At 33.8% G+C, this 27,815-nt stretch overlaps 2 protein-coding genes across 2 annotated transcripts in view; one reads left to right on the top strand and one right to left on the bottom strand.

Annotated features, from left to right (window-relative positions):
* Window positions 1-27,815, top strand: part of LOC123552426 (uncharacterized) — a 137,135-nt gene that overhangs the window by 90,219 nt on the left and 19,101 nt on the right. The gene's annotated exons all lie outside the window — the stretch shown is intronic.
* On the bottom strand, window positions 18,377-19,184 carry LOC128556696 (uncharacterized). The gene is made up of 2 exons (XM_053542329.1): window positions 18,709-19,184; window positions 18,377-18,590 (listed from the first exon to the last, which is right to left on the bottom strand). Exons 1-2 carry the CDS (start codon window positions 19,182-19,184, stop codon window positions 18,377-18,379), a joined length of 690 nt encoding a protein of 229 aa, XP_053398304.1.

Raw genomic sequence — 27,815 nt, forward strand, 5'->3', positions numbered from 1 at the left:
TTATTGCCAGACCTTTCAACAGAAAATGTTATATGCAATCCCAGTTAAAACGATGACTATACGGGCTTTGATGTATTCGAATTGATTATCTCCAAAGTCAATTTTCTTGAACTCGGAGATTAGACTTCATCATTATAAGGTTTTCTTTAAAGCAGCAGTGCCGTATCTAAACTGAAGCACATCGAAACAGCTGTAGCGGTGTGTTTTTTAACAAATTGCATTTTTGGTACATTCGGTATATCTATAGAAACGGCAATTTACTTCTTTTGCAAAAACAACCTCCACAAAACACCAAAACAGAAAGAACTGATACAAAGGCCAGACCTGATTTTTCCTACTTGTTCCTGTGTTCTTCTAGATCTAGGCCTATGTCTCAGTCGATGAAGCAAATTTGTTTTGTAAATCTTATATTTAAATCGTCTTTGTTGTTGTACTTTTGTCTTTTAAGAATGTGTGTGATTTATAAAATCATTCTTAACGCATCAAATTAAGAAATGCCCAAATCGTCTCACCTTTCATACCTAGCCTATATGGTTTCAATGATTTATAGAGACTAAGTGAGCTGTTTAGTTGTGTGTTGGCAGAGATAATTTATGTTTCCAAGGCACTAGTACTCTTTAGTAATGTGAACGTTTGCACATAAATCAAGTAAGTTCTGCTATCAAGTTTGTGCTTAAAGTGGCTTTAAAATGCACAATGTGTCTTGTAGAATTTCAAAATTACCCTTGGAGAACCCCTGAAATCACTACCCGTACTCCAATTATACAGGCAGTTAGGGTGTATATCAATCTAGTCTACTCAGATGTTTTGTCTGAAAAGGCTTAAAAGCGCAAGATGTAACATACAGAATTCCACAAATTGTCCCCGCCATATCCTACAATTTCCCAGACTTGTACATTTATACCTGATATGGTCAGGCGTTTTGTCTGAAGTGGTTACAAATGAACCATTTTGTCTAAAAAAAATTCTCAGGGAAGATGTAAGTATTTTTATATTTCCTGAAAATAAAGATTTTTGTTTCAATTGCATAGTTAAGCAAATGCCTGAAATTCAACACAACACCAACAAATAGATGACGGATTTTAAGAACTTGCTAGATCTTGAAAACACTATTTGAAAGAAAAGTTTCTAACCATTGGTAAGTATAGGTATCGCACAGTATTATGGTGTTTTTATTTTTAGCAGTATGTAAATAAACAGTAGCACGTTCGTTTAAAATAAAAGATATACGAAGTAAAATCAATAGTTGGCTTGATGGCGCAGAAGGTTGAGTTAATGGATATATATATATATATATATATATATATATATATATATATATATATATATCAAATAAATAAAATGACTTCACATGCCTTTCCAACAGTATTTAATTATAAAAATACAAACTAGTTTCGCCTATCGGCTCATCAGTGTACATACAATTTAACGTGACGTTACTATGGTAATGACGCGACCTCAATATAAAGGGACGTAATTCTGACGTTATTTTCTCAAAGGGGCGTAATAAACGTTGTTATTTAATTATTTAGAATATAACTGTTACTGTAGGCTGTTAAGTTTTGGTTTAAAGTATTTTATAAAATAATTTTCTTTCGCTAACCTAGCTGAAGTATTATCTACTTTCATTTTAAAAAATGGGAACATTTGAAACTTTGGATTTTTATTACTGCAAATATCTATATGATTACTTAGTGGAATTTGTCTAGTTGAAGGGTCTCGTATTTGTTGTGCGTGGATAGTTCTTCTTGTTCTTAATTTATCGCCAGTTTGGCCAATATAATATTCTTCGCATCCGTTGCAGGTGATTACATACAGTACATTTTTTACATCACAGGACATATTTTCATTTACGTAAAATCTTTTGCCGTTAAAGTTGTAGTAATTGCTTTCGTTTATATGTTTGCATAAACTACAGCTGAGTCTCTTGCATTTTGTAACGGTGAAATTTCCGTTTTTATCAGACTTTATTGTGAATCTAGCTTTTGTCAATAATTTTTTAAGGTTTGGTGGTTGCCGTTTGCTTTTGATAAATTTTGAGTTTGTGAGTACCTCTTTCATTTTAGTGTCTGACATTATTATAGGTAAATTATTCGTGATAATTGTATATAGTTCAGGGTTTTTAGGGTTGAATGTAGATACGTAAGGAATTGTGTCTTTATGTGGTTTGATTTGTGTTTTAAGTAGTGTCTCTCTTGGAATTTTTAGTGCTTTGCTGATTCCATTTTGGATGATAGTTTTAGGATAATTTCTGTTTAGAAGTGATGACATAAGTTCTTTTAAGCGTATATTCCTAATGTTAGTATCTGAAACAATTGTGCAAATGCGTCTTGCTAAATTATATGGTATACTTAATTTTGTATGTTTTGGATGGCATGATTTAAAATTAAGGTATTGTTTTGTATCTGTAGTTTTAAAGAAGATAGCAACCATTTTTCTTAATCAAAATATCTAAAAAAGATAATTGTGTTTCCCCTATTTCTATTGTGAATTTGATATCTGGGTGTATTTAACAGACGTGGAAATGCTCAAGTAGGTTTTGTGATTTTTTCCAAATGACAAAACAGTCATCTAGGAATCGTTTCCAGTTCTTCTTTATATATGTAGCAAATGTTGTGTCTGTTGCATGTTCCAAGATTGTATAAACTTAAGCTTTTCTTCCAAGTAACCTAATACTAATGTTGCATATGTAGGTGCAAATTTTGTTCCCATAGCTGTTCCCCTGATTTGATTGTAAAATGTTATTTTCCAAAATTGTTTTGATGCCTTTTAAGATGAATTCTTTTGTAAATCTTTTATGAATACAATCAGGATGTTTTTCCAGCCAATGTTGAATTGCTTCTAGTCCCAAGTTGTGTGAAATATTTGTATAAAGGTTTGTAACATCAAATGAAACTAATTATGCATCTTCAGTTGTAATTGATGGAATGTGGGAAAGAAAGTCTATATCATCTCTAATGTAACTTTTAACATGACAGACAAAGGGTTTTAATAAAATATCTATAAGATTACTAAGTCTGTGTGTTTCACAAATTGGGCCTGCTACTATCGGTCTAAATTTGAGATCATCTGGGTCTCCTAGTTCTATATAGTCATTGTTTTGTTCAATGGACTTGTCTTTTAAAAGCCTACTTTTATGAATTTTAGGCAGACCATAAAACATACTAGGTTTGAATTCAAAGTTTAATAAATAATCTATTTCTTTCCTACTTATATCTTTACTAAACTTAATGACATCTCTAATTTTCTTAAATGTTGTTTTAGAACATGTTTCATCAGTTTCTCTGTAAAATGTTTTGTCTTCAAGCATTTCTAGAATTTTAAGTTTATAATAATTCTTATTCATTATAACTATGCCTCCCCCTTTGTCTGCCTGTTTGATTACAATGTTGTCATCATTTTGTAAGGACGTGATTGCTTTCCTTTCCTCCATTGTTATATTATATTTCTGATTGACATGTAAATGTGTGTGTGGAAAATTTTTATCAGCTTCGATAAACTGGTCTAAACTTATATTACGACCCTTAGGTGGTGCAAAATTGCTCTTGTTACGTACTAATGAATTATCATTATCTATAATTTTATCATGAAAAAATTCTTTTAGTCTAAGTTTTCTATGAAATTCATTTAAATCTGTTTCTAACTCTACTTTGTTTTCATTTTCGAGTGTAGGTGTAAATTTGAGACCCTTTAATAATAATTTTCTTTCACCTTGTGTTAATTTTCTATTAGATAAATTGAATATTTTGACATAATTTTGTGTAGTTTCAGCTAGGTTAGTGTGTCTGAGCTGTCGCTCTCTTCTAAAAAATACGTATCATGATCAGAATCAACGTTTATCTCTTCTGGGTATCTTTCTTGGTGTGGCTGTCTGCGTCTCGGTTTGTTAAATGTTGTTGGTCTATCATAATTTTCAATCTGCCCCTCATTTGTTCCATAATTTCTATTTCTGTTCCATACCGGATCTTTTCTTAGTTGTATGTACACTGATGAGCCGATAGGCGAAACTAGTTTGTATTTTTATAATTAAATACTGTTGGAAAGGCATGTGAAGTCATTTTATTTATTTGATTTATAGACTTCCATCTTGTGCCGAGTCTTTTCATTGTCAAGTATATATATATATACATATATTTTACTTAACATATAACTAAATCGGTGCCGTAATGAGTCGAGGACCCCATTGGAAATAAGTGCTCTTCAAGCTACTTTCATGGGTTATCCTTGGTATAAGATCAGCGGAGAATAATTTAGGAAGCACAACTAAACTTGAAATAACTTTTTTATGATTTTTATTAGTATTAAATCATTGTCTTTTTATAACTTTTATCAAACTATCTATTTGTATTCTTTATCTATGTTTAAGCAATTTTATGTGAATGTAAGTCACATGTTAGTTTTAGTATTTGTTCGCTTAGTTTTAAATATCTTACAAAACTTGTCTTACTTAATGCGATATTTGTAATTTTAGATTGTATATATGGTCTTATACCTGAATAAATCTATCTATCTATCTATCTATCTATCTATATATATATATATATATATATATATATATATATATATATATATATATATATATATATATATATATATATATATATATATCTATCTATATATATATATATATATATATATATATATATATATATATATATATATACATATATATATATTCATTTTGTAGATATATTCATTTTGTAGTAGTGATAGTTTCGACGGTTCGAACCTTGCACCCGACCAACTTTTATTTTTCTTTGCATTACATACTTTGTAACTTTTTTTTTCTCTAGTTTCTAATTCATTGTTTTGTTCTTATTTTTGTATAAAACCGGTAGTATCTTTTAATCAAACGATACTGAAATTATGACCGGGAAATGGTTGTGTTTAAGTTAAGTGTAAGATTGTTATTAAATTTATAAAACTAACCCGTACAGCTTTAAAAATATCACAGGAAAGCTTCAAAAACATAAGATCATATTAAAGACGGAGTGTATTTAAACATAAATACGTGCCAATAGTGACATATATAAGTGAACAAGTAAGAACTAGATTAACTAACTCGTTTTGTCTTCGTTGAATCGTATTGAAAAAAAGAAGAAGTTAAATACAGCTTTAAAAACAAATATTTTACGGGTCTGGGAATTGAACTCTCGACGAAAAAGTATAATACGAATATCGTAACCGCTCGGCCGGCCAACGAGAAATCACTGACTGCATCGTGAACAGTGTATTGACTTCGTTTTATGTTATTACATTTCAAAATGCCATAATACTGTGCGATATATATACGTGCTCTACTGATTATCATGTTTGGTGTTATTTTCTCTTACTGTCACGTGATGTTTGCAAGGTACTCGCTGAACGGAATTTCGTTTTTTTATAAACCGGGAAACCTTTATCAGAAATAGTAGACGAATGTTTTTAATTTTTATTTATTAGGAAAAAACGATTTTCAACAAAATTCGACGAAAAATACATTATTAGGACATCAAATATACGACATAAAGGTGAATATAGGAAAGGTTTGATTTTTAAAATCTTACACCACGAAGTGTGAGTTAGTCGCTTTAAGAGAAATTTTAAAAATGATTTCATTTTGGCTGGAAAGCGTTTCGATAAAAAAGTTCAGAAAAGTAAAAAGGGCATATTGGATTTCTTTCAAAATGATTTAAACTCTAATAGCGAGAATAACCAGCAAGAGTTTTGGAAGTCTAAAGGTAAGATAGGTACTGCTCAATCCAGTAAAACCACTATACTTACATGTTTGGAGGTTAAAAATGATGATGATACCAGTTCACATGTATGATATCAATGTTGTATCAAAATAAATGGAAACAGCTAGAAATACTGTAAAATTAAACGAAAATATTTCTCAGAATGTAACCAATGACAACTGTGATTCCTTGAACACAAACATATCTATTTTTGAGGTTGAAAATGCAATTAAGACAGCTAAGATTGGTAAAGCCTGTGGTATAGAAAATATGCCAACTGAACTTATAAAGAAATAATTGTAGCATTTCTGTTTATATCTTTATAGTGTTTGTTTTGAAAAAGGAATAATTCCATCTGAGTGGAATAAAAGTATTATTAATCCGAGTCCGATTCCTAATTCGGATAATTCAGACCCCCTTGACCCTTATTGTAGCGTGGAATTGCTTTATCATGTGCTATGTATAAAAATTATTGATCTATTCTTAATGATCGTTTGTCAAACTGGGTAGAAAGTAAAAATGATATTGTAGAAGAACAGAATGGTTTTGGAAAACAGAACAGTACAGTCTTTGACAAATATTATTGACTAGAAAAAATTAAAGCAGTCAACTTGTTGTTTTATAGATTTCAAGAAAGCGTATGATTTCATAAATAGAATTATCTCATGGCAAAAACTAACAAGAATGAAAAGTGGAATTAATGGAAAATGTTCAGGAGCTATAAAATCTTTGTAACAACTAGTGTAAGACTAAATGGTTTACATACTGATTGGTTTTTTGTACATTGTGGTTTACGTCATGTGTGCACTCTGTCGCCTCTGCTTTTTAACCTTATTATTTATATGATTTAGCTATAAGTATTAAAGAAGCAGATAAAGGTATTAATTAGGACGGTGAAAAAATATGTATTTTATTGTACGCTAATGACATAGTTTTACTAGCAAGTACTGAAGAGGACTTGCAATTTACGCCTAATATTTATTCCCAGAGAAAGCAGGAAATGTCGAAATTGTCCTTTAAATATGTCCGAAATACTATGAACTGCGAAGGAAATTTTTCAAACCATATTTTTGTAGATGGCCTACAATACAGAAGTTTGAATCAAGGAGTAATGTGGTTCACTTTAGACCAAATTCTGTTGATAGAATATAACTTCTCATGTGGTGAACACTCCCTTCAAGTTGTTGATAAGTACACTTACCTAGGATTGCTGTTGAATGAGTTTCTTAATTATGACAAAACTGCAAAATGTGTTGCCCAGAGTGCGGGTCATGCCCTTGGCTTATTGATTGCTAAGAGTTAGGTGGAATGCCCTATTCAGTGTTTAAGAAATTGTATTAGTCGACAGTTTGGCCCGTGTTTCGTCAGTTTGGGATACAAAATCCTATTCATGCATCAATGCTATTGGACGTAGGGCTATCCGTTTCTCTTGGGGAACTGGTAAATACACACCCAGAAGTGCACTTTATTGTGAGTGTGGATGGACTGCGCCTTATGTGAAGCAATAGAGGTCTATTTCACAATATTGTCATAGATTATTGAGAATGAAACATTTAGAATAAATTATGAAGTTTTAGATTTTTGTAACAAAATAGTAATAGAAACTGTAGAAACTGGAACTTTTTTGTTAAAACACTTTAACGATATTGATTTTGTAAACTTTACAATTAGATATGAAACCGGTAGATATGAGAACATTCTTGAAAATTTACGCATATACCCCATATGTGGATTAGATATTGAAAATGAAGACATGTCTTATTACATTGTCAGACGTATGAAGAAATAAGAAATGAACTATTTGTTAAAGCTACCACTATAAATATGGTATTTAATAGTCTCCCATATAATAATGAATTGATATTTCTGTTATCCAATAATGATATTGTTAAATAAACTGCCAAAACCTGCTACAATATATTGAAAACTAGGAACAACATAATGTACAAATACGCTATTTTAATACTATCTTAATTTTAAAGTAAATAATTGTGTATTATTTTAAAACATTAATATTTATGTCAATGTAAGTCATCATTGCTTATCAGTTCTTCTCTAATCTGATTAGAGGTGATAAATGATCTTTTAAGGTTTGTTGAAGTATTGCTGCGAAATATTTCTCTCAGTATTTTAATAAGGTACCCATTTATTGCAGGTTTTTAAAATTTAGATTAGCAGTGGTAACATTTCTTTTATCCTTGTAAGTATTCTTTGTACATCTGGTGCAATACGATTAGAAAAGTTGATTCACGATACTATGCAGATCTTGCAGTCTGAAATATACCAAGTTCTAAAATTATGACAAGTACTTCTATATTGAATAGGTAACAATGATTTATGGTGTTTGATTTTTCTGTAGGATCTCGATTGAATCATGAATTAAGTTATATTATGGGTATTCTTATTCTTGGTATGGCTCGGACAGTTTAAGTTTGTAACGGAGGTTACTTCCCTTGCACCATTACGTTTATGGGGAGCTGTGATATTTGGCATTTCTGTCGGATCCATATGGAGTTTTTAGAGTGGCAACATAGTACATATTATTATGTTTTTATGTCATTGTATATATTGTTCTTTGTATGTATATCAGATGAAAGTAATGTCTGTTTATAGCAAGCATGATGATGACATTGATATAAATACAGCTTGTCATTATATCAATGATATCTGTCTTTTTATCTGAGTTTGTAAGTTGTGAAATTATATACAGCTGAATAATAACCAGCATTTTGTATTATGAGCCATAAATAATTGTTTATAAAAAATTGTAATTTTAAGTTGTCACAAAATCATGTTTTCTCTGCATCTTCTCATTAAAAATTATTTGGCATGAATGTGCGCTATACTACGGAATGTCCAAAAACAGTGTGTAAATTTCAACCTTCATGATGCTCAAAATGTAAATAAAACTGTGCTCCTCAACAATATTTTAATAACTTGACACCAGATTTGTTCCTCACAGTGACATGATGTATAAAGCAGTATTTAAAGACACGTGACCCAATCTCGCATAGTGCGTTCAAAGTTAAGTTTCGTTGCAATGAGATGGTAAGCTAAGCAGATGGTAAGCTTAGCAGAATGCTGATACCAGCCATGAATGCAACATCAAGGTCATACTCAAAGACCAAAATATACCACTCGAATTGTGTAGCTTTGCAACTACGTAAGAAAGTAGGTTTTGTACGTTTTTTGGGGTTTTTTTTGGGTTAAACGCCGTTTTTCAATGTAACAGCGGGCAGTTTACCTAACCAGTGTTCCTGGATTCTATACCAGTGCTAACCTGTTCTTCGCAAGTAACTGCCAACTTTCCCCCATGAATCAAAGGTGGAGGACGAATGGCACAATGGCTTTTATCAAATCGTCACGGAGAACATACGCCTCGCCTGGGGATCGAACTCACGACCCCGCGATCCGTTGATCTGCGCTCGCACTACTAAGCTAAGCGGGCGGGCTGTAAAAAAGTAAGGGAATTGGTGAACAGACATATGTTATGCATAGGTTATACATATCAATATGATTACACCTTTACTTATCCTACTTCGTTTGTTTATGAATATGATAATTTGTTACAAGCTAAAAATATTATCTGCGCTTGAATTGCTGAAAAATAAGCAGACAAAAACAGAAGCAGTTAAGCAATAGTAAACCATACACACAGAAGAATAAATCTAATTCGTCTTTATTGTGAAATCAATAGTTTGCATATTTCCGTCCTATTGTGATAGTACAAGGGAAATAAACTTATAGATATCCATTCTTTTAGAGACCTAATAAAAACATACACCTACGGCAAAAGTTGTCATTCTTTGCAAACACAAGTAGAGAAAAAATCTCGAAATTTCAATTTATGATATAAACAAAAATTTCAGAAAATATACATTTGTAATCTTTTTGTTATTTCAACGATTGAGAAATCAATTATAGACTTTATCTAATGTGTTTCGAACACTTAAGATTCTCTCTCTCTACGCATGGAATATACAAAAACCCGGCTTTCACTGGAAAGAAATAACTACCGTTGTAAAATATTGTTAGATATACTACCCTTGAAATACCTTAATTCATTGTTTCACGGGTAAGTCATTTTTTTAAAAAGACAACAACAAAAACAAAAAACAAAAACAAAAAAAAAAAAACCTTGAGGTCTTTTCGGCCGCGTGTGTTATGCCTTTTTTTGTTTTAATATTATATATCAAACATAGATAAGATATGGTATGATAGTATTATTTAAAAACATTTTTCCACGAAGCAAACGTAAAAACGTTATCTACTATTAACATTGTTGGTGTATATTTCACTATTATACATTATCTTTTTACATATAACTGATCAAGTTTTATGTAAGCGCTCAGAAGTATTATTAACCGTATTGGATTAAGATTCAGGTAAATGGATTAAAATTATTTTTTTCCTAATCAAGATAAAACATTAATATTTAATAACACTTAAAATGTAATCTTTAAAAGTACACTGAACACAATTCTTATTTGAAAATATGAACAGTTACTATAAATAGGGATGTACAAGCGTAGACCGATGTGAAGATTTACAACGGATTAGCGATAAAATAGGGGAGTTTCTCAAAAGTGTTGTATCACTAATTTGGGTCGGGCCATTTGAACTTCAAACATTTTGCTTCATTCGTCACACTGTTACTTGTTTTATTCCGTTGGTTTTATGTCCCCTGTGTCGCAGGCCCAGGAGGAATATAGTTTCTGAACTGTCTGCCTGTTTGCTATTCCGTGTCTCTGCTGATGTTGAAATAACTCGTAGCTTGACCCCTTTGTTTTATTGGGAAAAGTATGTACTATGTTATGTATCTTTGTAACAGAAAGCAATTAAATGTAAGAATGAAATTTGTATGTCTGTCTGTCCGTCACAGTGTTTTTTTTAAAATCAATCCATCCCGCAATTTCAACCTTTCTTAAAAATAAAACTTGGTGTACATCATCAACATGAGAAGGATATGCGTAAATCCTCCAAAATTTCATGTCTAATTTTTTCTGAAGTTAGGCCCCTTCTTTTGGACTTCATTGAATCACAATTATATGTATACCTTGTGTACTCAACTCCTCCTACAGTTTCCATCTAATTCAACTGAACTTTGGTATAATACATCATAAACATGAAGTGGACACCCGCATTCTGTCGGGATTTTCATTTAAAATTATTTTTAGCTCCACTATCTGAAATGTTTCAAATAGTACAATAGAGATTTTGTAATCACTATTTCGTCGGCGTCCGCGTCATAAAAGGTTAAAGTTTTGAATGTAAGCAGGTTTCTCAGAAACTACTAGGCAAAATGCTTTCAAACTTCACAATTGCTTCGGCATTACGAGATGAACTACCAGGACAAGTTACATAACTCTAGCTTTTATATTGTTAAAATTATGACTCTTTTTAACTTAAAAATTCAGGTTATAGTTTTGCATCTAAGCAGGTTTCTGAGGAACTATGATGCCAAATAATTTCAAATTCTTTAGCATCATCAGATGACCACCCCCACCCCCATGACAAGTGACATAACCCTAGCTTGTTTTGTGAAAATTATACCCCTTTTAAACTTAGAATTTCAGGTTAACATTTTGTATGTAAGCAGATTTCTTAGAATCTACTTAGCCAAATGCTTTCAACGTCATCATCAGACGACTACCTTCAAGAACAAGGTACATAACTCTAGCTTTTATTTGGTCAAACTTTTACCCATTTAAACTTAGATTTTCAGGTTAAAATACGCATGTAAGCAGGGTTCTCAGTAACTACTGCACCAAATGCTTTCAAACTGGTATTATGAGTTGACCTCACAAGGCAAGTAACATAACTATAGCTTTTATCTTATTTAAATTATGCCCCTTTGAAACAAAGAAACTTTGTGACAGTTTTGCATGAAAACATGTTTCTCTGTAATTACTTGACCAAATGTTTTCAGATTTTTCACACGCCTTTGGCATCATGATTTGACATCATGGGACAAGTTACATAACTATGCAGGCTTTTATTTTGTCATAATTACGCACCTTTTCATCATAGAAAGTGTGCATAAAGTTTTGCCTGCATTAATGCTTCTCAGGAATTACTCCACCAGATGTTTTCAGATTCTCCACACGTCTTTGGCATCATGGGACGACCTCACTTGGCAAGTTTCATAATTCTGGCGTACGTTTTTAGCAAAATTATGCTCCTGTTTTAACTATGAAAATGTTGCTAAAGCTTTTTATGTAAGCTGGTTGGAAGTGCCTCAAAAGGTCGAGCAAGCTGTCATCATACAGCTCTTGTTTCTTGAGATATGCCCACGTTTAGAATTTTCAATATTACAACAACATTAGTACCTTATGAACTCTACTCATCCTACAGTTTCCATCCGATGACATTTGGTGTATACATGTATATTAACATAAATGGGACATACGCAGATTGTCGGAACTATTGTATCAGAGTTTTTGTTCTTAACTTATACCCCTTTTAAGACTTCACAATATTACAACTACATATGTACCTTGTGTACACAACACATACAGTTTCCATCCATTTCAAGGTATTAATTATTTAGGTTAATGCGCAAAATTGGTACAGCGGAGTTGCCCATTTCTGACATCAGTACTATATTAGCGGACAAAATATTATCCAAAGGCTGAAACGGACACCCCGTTGACAAACTTTACAGCGCAGAAAACATGGTCAAGAAAGGCAGATGTGTGTACATTATAACAGATATCATAGAAGATATAGAGTATCAGTTGAACACGCAAGAGGCCAAATAAAGACGTATTAATGTGTTAGCTCCGTGTGTTGCACTCCCAAGAAATTGTTTTCTGTCACTGTGAAGATATTCTCAGCTTTGGTATGCCGTAGGAGAGCCGTAGATTTATTTCTAAAATTGGAATTAATGTATGTATAATTTATGCAGTTTCTGTTTTATTACGGTAATTACTTTGAGAAAATCCCCAGTTTAAGTCGCTAATCTGTTGTCCATCTTCACATCGTTCTACGGGGGTACATCTCTAATAGTTCGTTCATGTTATCAAAATATTAACAGGAGTAGTACAGTGGAAGGTTTGGGGCTAGGACTGCGCATGTGTGAGAATGACGTTAGAGCAGGTGCGCGGCGGCCATTTTGATTCTATTTTTAGAATGACAACATCATTCTATTTAAAGAATGACTTCACCATGTTATAAATAGAAACGATCATACTGAATCTACTTTAAGACCGCCATACTGAACTTCAAGTTCTATTTATAGAAAATATCTCCTGGAAGTATACGGAGCTGACATGTATACCTATATAGGGCGTCGTCGCGCACATTGAGGGCCAGGTGCTCAACCCTAGATGGGGAAATTGCACGGAATTTAAGACAAAATATACAGTAAAAATCAGATTAAATAATACAATAATAATAACTAATTAAATAGATTTATCCAATTACGGATACAAATATTTACTAATACGAAAACTTATTTTGGATACTATATGAAATAAGTATAAGTAATAAATACGTGTTTCCTCCTTGGCGTCCAGTGACAAAATGACTCATGTGATAAGTGTACCAGTCCTGAATGCGCATGCTCAACTCTATTTTTATAAAACATCCCGCGTGTCACTCTTGATCGTCTATTTTTTTAAATCCACCATTCACCTGTACCGCATTATATCCAGCAAAAGAAGTTCTATTCAAACTGAATGGCTCTTTGTTGTTTTTTTTAACAATAGTTCAAATAATTCTTCGTCTATTCAAAACTAGTGATGAAAAGATTATTTGTCTATTCAAAACTATTGACCATAAAGTACGGGCGCCTCTCTGATTAGACACACAGAACCTAGCGGAACTACTTCGGACAAAAGATGAAAAGAACCCTTTGTCCCATCAAAATAGAAAGATTCTTTGTATTGAACAACAGATGAAAAGATTCTTTGTCTATTCAAAACTATTGACCATTAAGTACGGGGGCCACTCTGTCTAGGCACACAATACCTAGTGGAACTATTTCGGACAAAAGATGAAAAGAATCCATTTTCCCATTGAAATTCGATGGTCCTTTTGTATTGTGACCGAGAGCTGAACCTTTTTGCACAAACGATGAAAAGAAGTTTTGTTCTATTGAAATTGAAAAGACTTTTGTATCGTGACTGAGAGCTGAACTTTTTCGGACAATAGATGAAAAGAATCCTTTGTCCCATTGAAATTCAATGGGCCTTTTGTATCGTGACCAGGAGCTGCACTTTTTTGAATAAAAAGGCGAGAAGAAGTTTTTGTTTCATTGAAACTGAAAGACTTTTGTAGGGCGTGTTCTATACATCAAAATGATCAGAATGTTGTTATTTTTACGATGCATCTGTATATTTCATGCTAACGTAATGACCAAAGAGAAGTTAAACCCTCGAAACGGGGTTTCAGCTCTGTGGCAACCTTTTACGATATCGAATTGAAAATGGTTACCCTCAATCGATAGAATGAGTCATAACCTTCAAAATAAATATGAGGTTCTCGATTTGATTTTCAATTGTTTCCGAGTTATGGTCCTTTATTGGTTTTTTAAATAAAAATTTCAAAACCCTTCCAGAGCTTTGGGACTAGCACCGTTGGAAAGGTCTCGACACGTAGATTCAAACATATATATATACTTCTACATGCCTCTCTCTTACCGTTTAAGAGATATTCAATTTTGAAAACTGTAGTACACATTTTTGACGTCATCATTTGGCGCTAAATTTAAAATTGACGACTTAAATTTTTAAAATGTCATATTTTCATTATTTATACACCGATATTGATGATCTTGGTGTCAAGCAAAAGCGCTTGACGAGAACTATCAATAGGTAGCATCCAAATGGAATCACTCATACGTGAAATGGTGATTTTTTCCTTATGGCTTATCTGAATATACACGTGTTTGGTATCCTACGAAATGGTTTGACAACGTCTATCAGCTCACGGTGAAAAGTGAAAAAACTAGAAATGAAATCACTCATGCGTAAAATACAACATTTGTCCCTTATTCTTGGCATGACTATAGTGTTTAGTATCAAATAAAAGGTTTTGACGAGTACTATTGACTTGTTTACATAAAAAGAATGTGTGGTCACTCATGCGTAAAATGCACCAAAGTAAGCTCACCAGATCCTTACACTTTGATATCCGAAATGGCAGTGAATGTATTCCCAGGAAGACGTATAATAAACAGAGTCAAAGCAATGTTCTGATTGGTCAGTATAACAAATAGAGTTAAAGAAATGCTCTGATCGGTAAGTGATATGACGCATTCTGAGAAAGATATCATTCAAAGAAAGGCTATTGTACTTGTTTAAACTTGTTAGAAAACAAGTCATTTGTGCGGTAGTTTGGTTCAAAGCTGTTCCAAACTGCAATGTCTATATTTAACCAGCCAATCAAATCACTCCTTTTTACATCAGCCTTGCTTTGTAAACGAGGCTCTTTCGAACGTATATATTAGAACACGCTTTAGTCAGTTGAATCAGTCTGACTTCAGAACTCAAACTTACAGCATGGAAAGTAACTAAGCCATATTAGAGACAATGGTGAACTCCTTTACGAATTGAATAACAGAAATAAGTCAAGTACACCACAAAGAATTCATTTGTGAAGCGCATTACAGTAAAGTGCATCTCGGGTTTTCAGCAGAAACTTGGATAGATCTATTTACAACCTATATAAAGAACAGGACGGATTTAAGCGTGGAATTCTCCATCTCTCATATTGGTGATCCATATATGGACATGTATATTAATTTGAGTAAAGATCCTTATTTGGTAGATTTAGAGTGTGCTTTACGCGACTTTCTGAAAGCGAAGGGGTGTCTCTATGTTGAGTACAAGGATATAACAAAAACAAGGACAGACTTAGATATGATTTACTCTACATGGATATATATGCTCCGAAAATATATGAGTAAATATCATCCCAACATTAAACTCAAGCGGTGTGAACACAGTTTGCAGCCAAACTCTTATTTCTCGTGTAGCATCAGAGCGGAACCAAAAATTGATGGACCTGGTAAAATCTATGTAGATGTACTATTTTGTGTGATCATCATGTAAATAGAAACTGGTAGATAAGAGCGTTTTAAAGACACTGCGATCAGCATGATTCGTTTTCACAAGATGACTTATATTCCTGAGAATGAGAAAATAGCGCTTTATGTCAACGATGTGGTGCGAGGGGGTGGCCAAACATTTTAGTACGACTGGTTTCCAGTCAAACAGAACAAAAATAACTACAATCTCATTTTACTAACGACATTTATATACTCGGTAAAAAAAGTCCTGCACAGTTGGATGTTTATTTCATTATAGCGCAAATTAAAAAGTTACATGCATTTTTGGATTAACAAAAGTCAACAGATATCTGTTAAAAGGACACTGGTCGAAACAGATTGAAAATCGTTACATAAATGATCAAGTTATAACAGTTTATATGCAATGGAGGTAAGCCTTCAAAAACTGCAAAATTAGCAGTAAATTTGAAAAGTGCTCAGAATAGTCTTGCTTGCATTCTTTCCTCACACACTGACCATACTCACAGACAAAGTCCTGAATATGAGTAATTATTCTATTGTTGATCAATCAAACACCTAGTAACTTAATTACTTTGTTTGTAAAATGAATTTTATAAAAGAAACTAAACTTGTGATCCATACTCAAAGTTTGGCCACTGTCACAGTAATGGCTAATGTTCTGCCAAGGCGTCCGTTAAGACGACTAACTAATGAAGACCGGGCCCGTGCCCTGGGACATTTACAAGCTGGTATGCGACCCCAGAATGTTGCAGCGATATTTGTAATTCACCGGAGTACTGTTGTTTGTCTTTATCAGCGGTATCAAGCAGTGTCACATTCAGCGTGCAGGATATACGCATTTTTAGAGTTTGATAGTAAAACAGTGATTTAACCATTTTTGACAGAGGACCCTTGGGAACTTCTTTAATGGATTACTCAAAAACGGATACTTGGATTTTATTTTCGTTTTCAGTTCTGTGTTAAGCTTTGATTAAGTTTAATCTGGTATATTCATGTTTGTTGTGTGTCATATAATAAAAATATGGTCACCTTATAATCCGTGTGTGCAGAACTTTTTTTACCGAGTATAGATCTTATTGATGTAATTTTCATTTAGAACTGCTGCGAGAGACGCTTAGTGAGAAGCATTATATCACTTTGTGAAATGTTTTTGATGAAATGAAATATAATGAACGAATATGTTGTTATATTTTTGTACACCACCACCACACCTACCAACGCTTCAGTTTACATTTTATTAGATTAAATTCAAATGTAAGGGTTATAAATAACAAAGCCATACTTCCAGTTACTACTAAAGACTACGTGTATCAACTAAAGTAATAAAGTCTGTAAAAAGATCCTTTGGAAGCAAAGAATGCACCAAAAAGAATAATAGCAGACTCAATTTGATTGAGTCTGTTCATGAGAGGTAATGAAATGTGCAACACCTCTCACGCCCCCTAGCACCGGCTTAAGCGGAACTCTATTACACATAAGTTGAATGGACTCCATGATCCCAAAGGACCAGAAAATATAACAACACTAAATCCAAGTACGGGGAGACTTTTTACAGCCGCCACACGGCACTTAAAGATTGCTGTTGTGATAGTTAATAAAATCTGTAAAACGATCCTTTGGAAGCAAAGAATGCACCAAAAAGAATAATAGCAGACTCGGTTTGATTGAGTCTGTTCATGAGAGGTAATGAAATGTGCAACACCTCTCACGCCCCCTAGCACCGGCTTAAGCGGAACTCTATTACACATAAGTTAAATGGACATAAGACATAACGAAGTCAGCATTCAACTTCTTGCACTGCACATCAAACGGTTTTAAAATGTCTTTGAGTTTTCGTCCAGAAAATCGGTTCATAATGTTAATATACGCAATACAGCCCGCATGTGTCTGAATCTGTATCCTGTATCTGACTGAAGTTTATCAAATAAGGTTTCTTAAACACATGATCAAAATGAACTTTGTAGTGCTCTGGTTTGTTACCCAGTGAATCGAAAAATTCGTCGGGTCCTCTCTTAGGAAAATAAAAGGTAACCCAATGTTTTCCTGATCCTTGGCTCGTGCACGTATTTGAAATGACGTATTGTCCTCTACGTATCTGAATTTGATCCGCAGCACATATTGTCACAGGGTACTCTTTTAACATCTCCTCAAGTTCATAGTTTATAATTATAAATTCTATATGCGTTCCAGTCAATAGTATCTTGTGTCATGCTTTCGCGATATTTCTTACGTCGTGGGCTGTTCAAATCATAGGACATATTTCTGTCCATTTCATTTCTATGTCGCTTCAAATCGCTATGCTTTTGTAACCGTCCTAGCAATATCAACTGGTGTCATTAATTTAAATACGGGAAGTTCTTCCCCTTTTTGTTCTTGTTGTATCGCTTCCCTTTCTTGTTCCTCTTTTAACTTGGCCATTTTTCTGAGAAGAGCACCACTACCCACGATGTAAACGACCCATATGACCAGGGCGTACGTACCTGTCCCTCAAGTCTTTGAAATGTTGATACCGTTTCTCTGGGTCAGAGATATGCGGTACCCATTTTTGCTGTTTATAATCATACACTTAAATGGAACCCATTTTGGCGTTGTGAAAGTTAAAGCACGGCGATACTTTTTTCAACGTTCATTCATCATCATCCGAACCTTGATCGTCATCGCCTTCATTATTATCCTCCATTGGATACTCTTCTTTGCTTTTATGATCGGGCCACAACGCATCAAACAGGTCTTTTCTACGTGCAATGGCATGTCGAATAGATTCTTTTACAGTCATGTCGTGTTGACTTTTTAGTTTCTTAGGCGACTGTAGATTTTGCTGCTGATTAGCACATAAAAGTCTGTTAGAAATCGGATATAATTCTGTCTCAGTTTCTTTCTTAGTTGAGGCAATTCGTCATTAGCAGTGCGACGGTAAGCTTCTTCAAAAGGGAGCCCTTTATCTACATAGTTATTTACTTTAGTTTTAAATTGTTCTTAATAGATTGTCTGTGAGGTTCCTGAAAACGCTTATCCCATTTTTCACGACGTGATCGCTCTTCTTTTCTACGTTTACCAGGAAGTCCCCTGAACAAAGGTCGTTTCTGTATAGAACTGGTGTCATAAGTTTTATTCCAATTCTCAACTGAATTATCATCATCATCATCATCATTATCCTCCTCATCCTCATCCTCATCATCATGATAATCATTTTTGTCAGAAAAGTTTCCTTCGCCACTGAAGTCGTTTTCTAGTTTATATTCACCATCTATTAGTTTTCTCTTTTTAGGATTGTCTGCCTCAAAAATATTGTCGCGTAAACGGTGTTGTTCTGGTGTACTCGATTTTAGGTCTATTACCAAAGAGTCATGTGGTCTTGATGTCGCTGGTTCATACCGTTTTATTAAGATTTTACTGGACGAAAGGTAAATTCTCCTTGCCAATGTGGCAGACATTGCTGTCTGTCAGTAGGATTATTAAATAGCACCAGATACTGCGTATTTAAAGCGGTATCTATGCAGGCTTTACCTTGAGGTAACAAATTTTGGGTGAGATATACCAAAGGTATGTTCCTGTGCTGACTGCTTTCGGTAAAGAGATCAGCAATTCTTTGATCGAATTTAACTTCAGTCATCAAGTCGTCAAAGACCAAAAGGTTCCTTTAACTGACATTTATATATAGGGGATTGTTTAAGTAGTCTAGAATACCGTGTACAAATTCGATCCCGGGTATTTCACGTTAAAGTTCATCATACAAAGGTTGTCATTGTCCATATACAATATGATACGCTGAGCCTGAGGTGTAACAAGATTTGATAAGAGTAGTTTTCTGGTCCATTCAGTTTTTCCACTACCACTAGGTCCTGAAACGACCATAGAAAATGGATGTTGAAACGTCATCTCTCTTGAAGTGTCCGATATTTGTAATGATGGTGAATAATTCCTAGTTGCGTCGTCTCTCCTATGCTTATAACGTTGATGTCTCAGCATGACGTCACGCCTAGAGAACAGGACACTGCTTCATTTTTAAAACAGATACAAAATGTCTCTTCTTAGCAAAAAGACATTGTTTAACTTCTTACAAGTTTTGTTAGACATTCTTACGCTTTTGACAAAAAGACGTCTGCGGCAGCAGCGGTGGCGGTGACTGCGGCGGCGGTAGCGGTAGTGTTGTTATTTTTATAATTGTATTTCTAGTCTTTGTGTCAGTATCTTATATTCCTTCTGTATGCTTTGGGCTTCAATGATGGCTGCGTCGATTTAAGTAAGAAGTTGTTTGATGGATTTCCACGGCTGGAGGTAAAGATGTATTCCGATGATATTAGCGGTGTTATTTAAAAAACGTCTGAACTTCATTAGGATTTCAACATCTCTGTTGCATACAGAAATATATACGTTTTGCTGTAGCTCGTACTGTTTCATATAGAAGCAGGCGGTCTGGTTTTCATTCATTTTAATTTCATAATATACGTATGCAGTTAAATTCTAGTCGCAAAGGCTAAAGCGAAAGACAAGGTACATATTACAAGAAGTACAGTCGTGCATATGATGATTGCGCTTTGTCGTTTGATGATGCCATTTGACTGATGGGAATTTTTCATGCTGTAAGTTTGAGTTCTGAAGTCAGACTGATTCAACTGACTAAAGCGTGTTCTAATATATACGTTCGGAAGAGCCTCGTTTACAAAACAAGGCTGATGTAAAAAGGAGTCATTTTATTGACTGGTTAAATTTGGAACAGCTTTGAACCAAACTATCCGACAAATAACTTGTTTTCTGACAAGTTTTAACAAGTACGCTAACCTTTCTTTGAGAATTAAATCTTTTGAAAGAATCAGAATGCGTCATATCACTTACCAATCAGATCATTTCTTTAACTCTGTTTGTTATACTGAATAATCAGAACATTGCTTTGACTCTGTTTATTGTACTTCTTCCTGGGAATTCATTCACTGCCATCTAGGACATCGAAGTGTACGGATCTGGTGAGCTTACTTTGATGCATTTTACGCATGAGTGACCACACATTTTTTATGTAAACAAGTCAATAGTACTCGTCGAAACCTTTCATTTGATACTACGCATGAGTGATTTCACTTCCGGTTTTACACCGTAAGCTGGTAGACGTTGTCAAACCATTTCGTAGGATACAAAACACGGGTATATTCAGAGCCATAAAGAAAAAAATCACCATTTCAGGCATGAGTGATTCCATTTCCAGTTGGATACTACAAATTGATAGTTCTCGTCAAGCATTTTGTTTGACACCAAGATCATTAAACTCGGTTGATATGGCATTTTAAAAATTTAAGTCGTCAATTGTAAATTTAACGCCAAATGATGACGTCACAAATGTGTACTACCGTTTTCAAACTTGAATATCTCTTAACGGTAAGAGAATGGCATGTAGAAGTAACTCTAGAAGGGTTTTGAAATTTTTATTTAAAAAAACCAATACAGGGCCATAACTTGAAAACGATTGAAAATAGAATCGAGAACCCCATATTTTTTTTAAAGGTTATTACTCATTCTATCGATTGAGGGTAACCATTTTCTACTCGATATCGTAAAAGGTTGCCATAAAGCTAAAAAACCGTTTCGAGGGTTTAACTTCTCTTACGTCATTACGTTAGCATGAAATATACAGGTGCATCGTAAAAATAACAACATTCTGATCATTTTGATGTATAGAATACGCAACAGTGAAAAACAATGGCAAATATATATAGAAACCGTAACTGGGTTCTCAAATCACTTTATAACGCCCTACAAAAGTCTTTTCAATTTCAATGAAACAAAAACTTCTTTTCATCAGTTCAGCTCTCGGTCACGATACAAAAGGCCCATTGAATTTCAATGGGACTAAGGATTCTTTTCATCTATTATCCGAAAAAGTTCAGCTCTCGGTCACGATACAAAAGTCTTTTCAATATCAATGGAACAAAAACTTTTTTTCATCTTTTGTGTAAAAAAGTTCAGCTCTCGGTCACGATACAAAAGGACCATTGAATTTCGATGGGACAAAGGATTCTAGTAAAATTTGAAAATAGACGATCACGAGTAACGCACGCATGATGTTTTCTAAAACAAGAAATATCTTTAAAAAAGATGGTCGGCGTGATGTAACTGAAGCACAAGTTATATATGGGCAGAAACCTGTATTTTAAATCTTTTGGCAATGTTGAAAGGGGCCTCTGTGAAGTTTTGTATAAATGAGGACAGTAGTTCTGAAGAAGACTGTGTTTAGAAATTGTGGAGGGACACACGACGGACACCAAGCAATCACAAAAGCTCACTTTGAGCCTTTGGTGCTTAAAAGATGGTAACAGTAAGCAAACAATATTGAAATACGTTCTATACTTTATTTCTGGAATTGTTGGAAGCAACATGAACCCTTACCTTACTTCAGCTTATTATCAAATTTGTCTATCATTCAGAATATGTACAGTACTGTTTTCACCGGAAAGATTAATTTAAAATTTAGAGTCTAAAATTTAACAGTATCGGACATGTTGTTGGAGGTTAGTAATGATTTGTACTGGTTAGAAATTGTTGCTGTAATGCAGGGTAAGAGTTAATGACTGTATAAAACAAATAACCTTTTTTTGTAAAAACAAAACTTAAGGAAAGGAAACTTAACAAAACAGAAATAACTTAACAAGAAAACTTAACAAAACAGCAATATGTCCGGATGAGCAGATGAATATTTGGTAACGCACACCTGTTCAAGTGGTACGCATACAACCCGATGGTGCTGTACTTATAGAGGTTATAGATGACGAACGCGTTGTCATTTCACTCAGTGTCACACATGACTCAGAGTGAAGCATTTTCAGCCTTTCCTCCAATCAGCGCCACTCTTACAAAATCTGTCATTATGGCTGAAAATACCGAGAATACCTTACCAAGCAATCCGATTGGTACATTATTCAGGCGGCATAAGGTCATACGAAGTCGTAAAATCGTGCTTAATACGTCACGTCGAAAAATAGAGTTGAGCTTGCACATTCAGGACTAGTACACTTATCACTTGAGTCATTTTGTCACTGGACGCCAAGTAGGACACACGTATTATTACTTATTTCATATAGTATCCAAAATAAGTTTTCGTACATTGATTTGGTTACTTACAAAAGTATTTTTTATCCGTAATGGATAAATCTATATAATTAGTTATCACTAATGTATTATCTAATGTGATTTTCATGTAATATATTTTGTCTTATACTTCATGTATTCTCCCCGTCTAGGGCTGAGCACCTGACCCTCAATGTGCCCGACCACGCCGTAGATCGGTATACGTGTCTGCTTCGTATACTTCTGGGAGACAATTTCTGTAAATAGAACATTCTAAAAAAAACCTCTGATGTCATTCTTAAAAGAAACATTTGTTGTTATTCTAAAGTACAATTCAAAATGTCAACCACGCATGCGTACTGTCTTCTATTCTTATATGCAAATGAGTTACTATTTATAGAATCCGATATTACCGCCGAGCACCTGCTCTGACGTCATTCTCACACATGCGCAGTCGTGCCCCCAGAGAGATCTTTAAATTATTAACAAGTTACTTTTTATTAACAGTACTATGTGTGTTTCGTTTAAGATAATACACACTAAATACATAATATGATGTGATGGCACGGAAATATAAATTGTCAAGAAATTTACATATTTAGGGATAGTCTTTACTACAGGTGGCCCATTTTCTAAAACATATGATGCATTGTCAGGACAGGTATTAAAAGCAACATTTAAACTTTAAATTTATCTACATAATTTCAATGACCTCACATTTAAACACATACTTGACCTTGTTGATAAACTGAGTACACCCATCTTAAAAAATGGAAGTGAAGTCTGGGGGATTAATGACTGTAGGAATAGAAAATATACAATTACACTTCTGCATGAACCTTTTAGTTGTTAAATTACAAACACAAAACAACTTTATATATGGAGAACTTGGCAGGATGCCACTCAAATATAACAGAATAGTCGGGGTCATAAAATATTGGTTAAAGATAATTAAAAACAACAATGAAAAGTACATTAAACAAATTTATAATGATGGTTGAAGACATGGAAACCCCCAAATAAGAATAACTAGGCAAAATCTGTTAAATCTACATTAGAAAATTTAGGATTTTATTATGTTTTGTTATTTCAAGGAGTAGGAAACGACAATCTAATTATTTATGAACTAAAACAAACCCTTAAAGATACGTTAAGTCAAGAATGGAATGCAGAATTAAGTAATTCAACATGCGCCTCAACATATAAAATGTTTCAGAATTTAGTTATAAGATATACGAGGAGCATTTGAAATATAGTGGCAACAGTCCAGTATTTTCACCATTTGCACGTGCACCCACAAGTGTGGCATATCAATAGAAAGATTATTGATTTTTCTGTCCAACTGACCAGAAATGGCACTAAAACCACGTGCAAAAGCACTTTTAATTAGCAGTTGAAATACATCTATCATACTGGCTGAAAAAAAATATGGCTGAATCTAGCTGCAATTGTAAGATACGCGGACTGCTTGGCATCGGCGCATCAGAAATTAAAGCCGACTTGGACAAAATACACGGGGATAGTGCGCTGCCATACCGTACTATTGCCCGATGGGTGTCTCTCTTTAAAGAGGGGTGAACCAGCACCAAACATGAGGTCCGTCCTGGGCGCCCTATGACTGCTGTGTCTGACAAAGACATTGATGTGATGACAGTAATAATCGAGAAAGATGCAAGATGCACAGTGGATCAGATGGGAGAAATGTCGGGTCTTAATTCGTCAGCGGTTTTTCCGATTTTTAAAGAAAGGCTAAACCTGCGTAAGGTTTGTGCACGCTGAATACCACATTCATTGACCCCTGAGCAAAAGAGGGATTGAATAGAAAAAACTTCCGCCCTGCCATTGCCAGCTTTCATAGCCAATTTTACATCGTAGTCTCCCTTGATTATCTGGCATTTCGTGCAGGTTATAACACACTAAATAGTTGTTGTTCTTTATTCTATATAAAATTGACCTATTTCCAAAGGCCGCAGCACACATCAGGACCCATTTTAAATGTCTGCAACCTACATTTTCTTAAAGAATATTGTCAGTGCTAAATCAAAATCAAAAGAAAAGTGGGGGTCATGTTTGATGCAAGAAAAATAATTTCAGTCAAACACACAAACTGCAAAATCAGCTAAAACATGAGACCCCAAATTATACTGGTGATGTATGATCTAGGTTTCCATGAAAAATTTTGTCCTGTTGTTATTTCATTATGAAAATGCTACCTACATGTCAAGCATAGATCTGTCATGTGATTTTAGCAAAAAAAATGCAAAGAAAAAAAAGGAAAATAGCTCTACAGAGCAAAAAACTGAGGACTATTTGTATCCGCCATTACGCGACTACCATTTTTTTCGCGCCATTTTTCTATTTAGTGTCTGTATGCCTGCATATCTGGATTGTTTCCTTTAGGCCAGACCAGAGGATTAACGTGCTACCTGGTGAAAATCGATATTCGGTTAATGTACATATAACGTTTTAGCAATTTACCCTAAGGTCATTAGCGCTGACACGTGATTAGGTGCGAAATTATGCTAAATAGTATGTTGGTACTGTCCTACATTTTAATCAATTTTATTGAATTTTGTAGAATTTAGGTGTCAAAAATGTTAGAAAGAATAGCAATAATGACTAAACAAGGGTGCAAGCTAGAAATTTGTAAAACCACTGTTTCTCTCGAATTTCAGGGATATTCCTTGCACCCAAGTCATAACTTATTAAAAACTGACTGAAAGTTTCAACGGAAAAATAAATTCATATCTTAAAAAAAAAAAACAATAAAATTTGCCATAAACAAACATTACCCTTTGAGAAAGAAAGAACTCTGATGCGATACCCTAGATTATCACTAAATAATAATAATAATAATAACTGTCAATTAAGGAATAATAGAAACAATCTAAATATTTTAGCTTTCAGATTTATATTTACTGTCAATTAGTGAAAAAAAATAAAAAATAAAAGCACAAGTTTATTTTGCAGCATATGTTTGATGCGCATGACAGAAATATTCAGTCAAAGGTATAAAATATGATAATTTGATTTAAGCTGATTCATTTCACATTTCAATTGCATTCCACCCCCAAATCCAATAAACAACTTCCATATTATCTGCTGCTTAACAATTAGCACAGCAGGTCCCAACTAGACCATGAAGGTGAGTGCAGCGGAGTTGAAAGAAATTAATTTTCCTTCCGAGAATGTGAAATAATAATAATAATCATACTAAGAGTAATATAATAATATGATATTTGTAATGATAATAAAAATAATAATGATAATAAAACTAATGTATTACAGTGAAAACTCAATATCTTATATTATCATAATTATAATGAAAAAAGTCATACCGGTGAAGGTGATCCTTCCATTACATTTTTATAGAAAACTTACAAAATAATGGGAAAATGATTTTCTCATAGTCATGCAATCACCATTATTGGAATGTAATATCACTGGATAAAATCAAATCGATTTCAATAATAAGTTGCCTTAATTGTACTTTCAATCTTAGCCAAATGTTATTTACAATATTCTCGAAGCATTTAAACAACTGAGTGAATGTCACAATTTTTCTAAATTTATGTGAACATCTCCAAATAAAGCATTTCTACTGGTAGGAAACTGAGGAAACGCGTAAGGAAACATTTAAATGATTTCCTCCATTGTGTTCCAATCATATCGTATTAGCCCATTCTGTCAATTTGTCGCATTATTTTCACAGTTTTCCAAATGCACGATAAGTTTCTTTTAGGTAATTGGTTGCACCTGTACTTGTCCATTTAACGATTAAACATAGCAAAAAATAAAGAAATCAAAAAATTGATTTAAAAAAAAGAAAAAAGTTTTAGATGAAAAAAAAAAAAGAAAAGAAAAAAAACATCAACAGAAATATGTCAGACAGGATTAAACACAATCATATTGTAATCGACCATCAGTATACTAATACATGTAATAGGTCTAGCTATGTAATCCTGTTGAATGGCCAGAAAAGTTATTTTGCTAAAACATGACTGATTTAAATTAATTAGGGAAGCATTAAGATCATGATAAATTTCATTTTTAAAAACACCATTAAAATCTTCATACTTTGTAGTTTGCGCACATACGTAGATACATTTTGTACTAAAATTATAAAAGTACGAAATATCTATTTGAAAAATGGTCATTTATGAAAAATGACTCTTTTCCCTTCTGTTTTCTATTGTTGGAATACGGAGTGACAGTATCAATTTCATAACGAGTAGGGAAACATTAAGATGCTATTAAGTCCCTGTCCCTGAACACATTAGTGTTACTGGTACATTTTACAAAGAAAATGTCCTCTCTGCTGTTCTCGACCACTACACAAGCAAAACGCCAAAGGACAGGGGCGCATGGCATCAAGCTGCTACATGACAACGCCCCGTCCCATCGTTCAACCGTAGTACAGGAATACCTCAAAGAGAATTATATTAAGGTTTTACCACACCCACCATATAGCCCTGATCTCTCCCCTTGTGACTTTTGGTTGAGCCCATACATTAAATCATGCTTAAGGGGGCGCCGCTTTGAAACTAGCAGCGCAGTTGGAAGCGCTCTATACCAGTGTATAAACAGTGTACCTAAAGAGCGCTTTCAAAATGCATTTTCTGAGTGGCTTTAGACCCTGGAAAAGTGTGTACAGTCAGGTGGAGAGTACTTTGAAGGTCTCACATAGTCATTTCTTGGAAATGAATGAGGTATGGATAGCCCGCCACTGTTGACACTACTTTTCAGATGCTCCTTGTATTTAGATACAATAAAATTAATATAAAAAATAGATATGCTTTGACAAGATTAAGAGTTTCTGCACACAGATTAGCGATCGAGACAAGAAGATAGCGTAAACCTAGAAATATTGAAAGAAATGAAAGGAAATGCTTATACTGTAATACATTAGAAGATGAATTTCATTTTTTGTTGGAACGCAAACTTTTTAATGAATTTAGAATACAGTTACATAAATATTATTGGAAAAGACCGAATACCCTGAAATTTGT

This window comes from Mercenaria mercenaria, chromosome 4 (assembly GCF_021730395.1).
Source record: "Mercenaria mercenaria strain notata chromosome 4, MADL_Memer_1, whole genome shotgun sequence".
In the NCBI taxonomy this organism is placed as follows: domain Eukaryota; kingdom Metazoa; phylum Mollusca; class Bivalvia; order Venerida; family Veneridae; genus Mercenaria; species Mercenaria mercenaria.

Bases quoted from the DNA above. Each gene is read 5' to 3' on its own strand.
- LOC128556696 (XM_053542329.1), bottom strand. From the start codon at position 19,184: ATGTCTGCCACATTGGCAAGGAGAATTTACCTTTCGTCCAGTAAAATC. The intron at 18,591-18,708 runs GTAAATAACTAT...GATTTCTAACAG, and splicing joins AAGAACAATTTAAAACTAAA to ACTTTTATGTGCTAATCAGC.